At 27.7% G+C, this 3,081-nt stretch overlaps 1 protein-coding gene across 1 annotated transcript in view; it reads right to left on the minus strand.

The window, feature by feature from the left end:
• LOC107479237 (probable flavin-containing monooxygenase 1) overlaps positions 1-768 on the minus strand; it is a 3,923-nt gene extending 3,155 nt beyond the window's left edge. Inside the window, exon 1 of the mRNA XM_016099382.3 lies at positions 227-768. Within this exon, the coding sequence (XP_015954868.1) occupies positions 227-664 (438 nt within the window). The 5' untranslated portion in view covers positions 665-768. The remainder of the gene's footprint in view (positions 1-226) is intronic.
• Positions 769-3,081: the final 2,313 nt, after the last annotated feature.

The following is a 3,081-nucleotide window of genomic DNA, read 5'->3' on the forward strand; positions in this document are numbered from 1 at the left end:
TTAGGAAAGCTTTGTGTCAATTAGACAAAAAGAGACCTTAGGATGAATTTCACCAAACACTTGAAGGGAATATAGTGCTATTTGCACTTACTTGGAATAAAATGAAAAATGCAGAACTGTTAGCACGATGCTGAATCAGTGTGCTTCATGAACAAAATATTTATATCAAAGTTAGGGTTCCTAAGATAAAAAATCTGACCAAACTCTACAAATTATATACGCATACCTTTCTGGAGAAGTTCTTGGTATGTTGCACTGTAATATGCCATGTTCCTTTAGAGGAAAAGGGCTTACCATTACCACCCCATAATTCCCATGTCTCCATTTCTTCACTGGACTCTCCTACATACTCTACATCTATGACCTTTAAATTGAACCTAATGTATGAAAAGAGAGAAAAATGTTGAGCAAAAGAATTAAGATAATGTAACACTTGCTGGCTACTTGGGTTCTCTTCTTTCACAGAAGAATGCCATGGAAAATCAGAGAATTGATAGGTTAATTTTTTGTTTTGGAGCTTTGTGGATTCTATAGTTTGCCTCCATAGGCCTCCAACCCCTTCCTCAGCTTCAAAGACAACTGGATTAAACCCTTTTTCAAGAGTGTATTTGCAGGCAAGAAGGCCACTCGTTCCTGCTCCAATAATTGCCACTCTTCTTTCCATATTCAACTATGGAAAATTTATCTATTTTTCTGTATATTTATGTTCTGAAAAAGATCTTGCCAGTATTTGGGTTCTGTATATTTATGTTCTGAAAATGCGTTAGGCCTAAGTATCTTGTAACACAGTTATTTTATCTTTGGATTTATAGATTATAGATTTTATCCCCCATATCAAACACGGTCAAAGAAGTAATTAAAAGGTATGATCCACCGACAGTTACACAAATATGAGATACGACACAATACGATACGGATTTGACAGGTAATTTTAAAATTTTATAAGACAAGTGTAAAATATTTTTTATTTTAATAAATAATAATATATATTATATCTAAATTTATTTTAAAAATATATTTAAAAATAAAACTGAACATAATGATACGTAATGGTATTTAACTATATCAAAGCGTGTTCAGAGAATAATTTTTTATTTTTTATTAATACACAGTTAAATATAACAAACACGTATGTCAATAAATATCGTGTTCAAAATTTGTTTGATACGCAAACACAATAATTCAACAAAGTATATGTGTTTCATATAGATTAAAAGTTAAATCAAATATAATAAAATAATAACAGCGAAGTCAATCATATACTGCGAGTCTGCTAATGGAATCAGGAAAGGAAAACATTCATACCAAAAAATGAATTAAAATTTATAAGAAACGTGGTTATTATGTCAACAAAAAACTAAACAAGTAGCGGCGGAAGCAAATTAAAGTAATAATAATAATAAAGTTGGGTTTCAACGATAAATGCTTTGAAGATTAATTGACATCCTATCTTTTAATTTTGTTTTGGATCATGGCACACTAATTTCTTTAATAATGACAATTCAATGAATAAGTATAAAAAAATTAACTTTTTATTGAATAATTTTAGAAGATTAGTAGAATTTATATTTTTGGCTAATAATTAGTCAATAATATTTAAAAATGTTAACTAAAAATTTATTGTTAGACTGTTAGTAAAAATATTAGACTAATAACTAAAAGTAATAATTAATAAAAAATAAAATGATTGGTCCTTAAATTTTTATTATTATTTAAATTATTAGTTAATTTTTTTATTGTAAAATTATTTTTCTCATAATTATATTTTAATGAATACGGATTTAGAATTAGGTTTTGAAATTTAAAATTTAAAATTTTGTAACAAAAATGAATTTTTAAAAATGACTAAAATTGTTAAGTTGGATTTCTAATTAAAATATATATGATGTGGAGAAATAAATAAACGAAAAAATATATATTAATGACATTTAGAAATGAGTGTACTAAAAAAGAGTTTAGGTACTTAAAACGAAAAATTTTACAATTAAGTGAATTATCAAATCAAATATAACCAAGTTGTTATAGCTGTTTTTACATTAAGCGCTACTTACTATGCGCACGGTCTTCTTTTTTCTAATCTTTCTCTTTTGTTATTGTTATCGTTGTCCCTACCATCACCACCTCTTTCTCGTCTTCCCCCTCTTCTTGTTTTTCTTCTTTTCCCTCATTTTTTACTTCATTATCATCGTCGTCATCACCACCACCTTTTCCTCTTCTTCTTCTTCATCTTTTTCGTCTTCTTCATCTTTTTTTCATTTAATTTATTCTTTTCCTTCTTTTTGTCATGTTTGTTCATTATCATCACCATCATTATGATCATCATCATCTTCTTCTTTTTCTACTTAGTTAAATATCACACAATTAGTTTAACAATAAAAAAGTATAATATATTTTTATGTCACGGTTAAGAAATTTTTGTGTCAAAATAAAAAAATTTTTATGTCGCAGTTAAAAAATTTTAGTGCTATTTTTCTAATCAATTCTATATAATTCTATACAATTCAAAACTCTCCTCCTCCTCCTCCACCTCCTCAGAAATTTCGGTGTCAAAATTAAGAAACTTCTTGTATCACGGTTAAAAAATTTCGTAAGTATTTTTTGATAAATTTTGCATAACTCAAAACTTTTTTTCCTCTTCTTCTTCGTCATTATGACCATCTTATTTTTTGTTCATCTCCGTTTTCTTGTTTCACCTTCTCACAATTATTTTTGTTTTACCATCTTAATAAGAATAAAAATAAGAAAAAAAAGTAAGAGTAAAGTATCGTTTTTGTCCCCAATGTTTGGGGTAAGTCCCAAAGTTGTCCCTAACGTTTCAATCGTCTTGTTTAAGTCCCTAACTTTTCAAAATTAACTCAGTGTTGTCCTGCCAATAGGGATCGATTACTAAAATTGACGGCGGGACAAAGTTGAGAAGATTTTGAAACGTTAGGGACTTAAATAGGACGAAAACATTGGGGACAAAAACGAGATATAGAAATAAATTTTAATTTTATTCTTCAATAATATCAATGTTTTACTATACATAGTATTCAATTATTTTTAATCACATTTACACTTAATCACATTACTTTTATTCTA

Source organism: Arachis duranensis, chromosome 3, assembly GCF_000817695.3.
Source record: "Arachis duranensis cultivar V14167 chromosome 3, aradu.V14167.gnm2.J7QH, whole genome shotgun sequence".
In the NCBI taxonomy this organism is placed as follows: Eukaryota; Viridiplantae; Streptophyta; class Magnoliopsida; order Fabales; family Fabaceae; genus Arachis; species Arachis duranensis.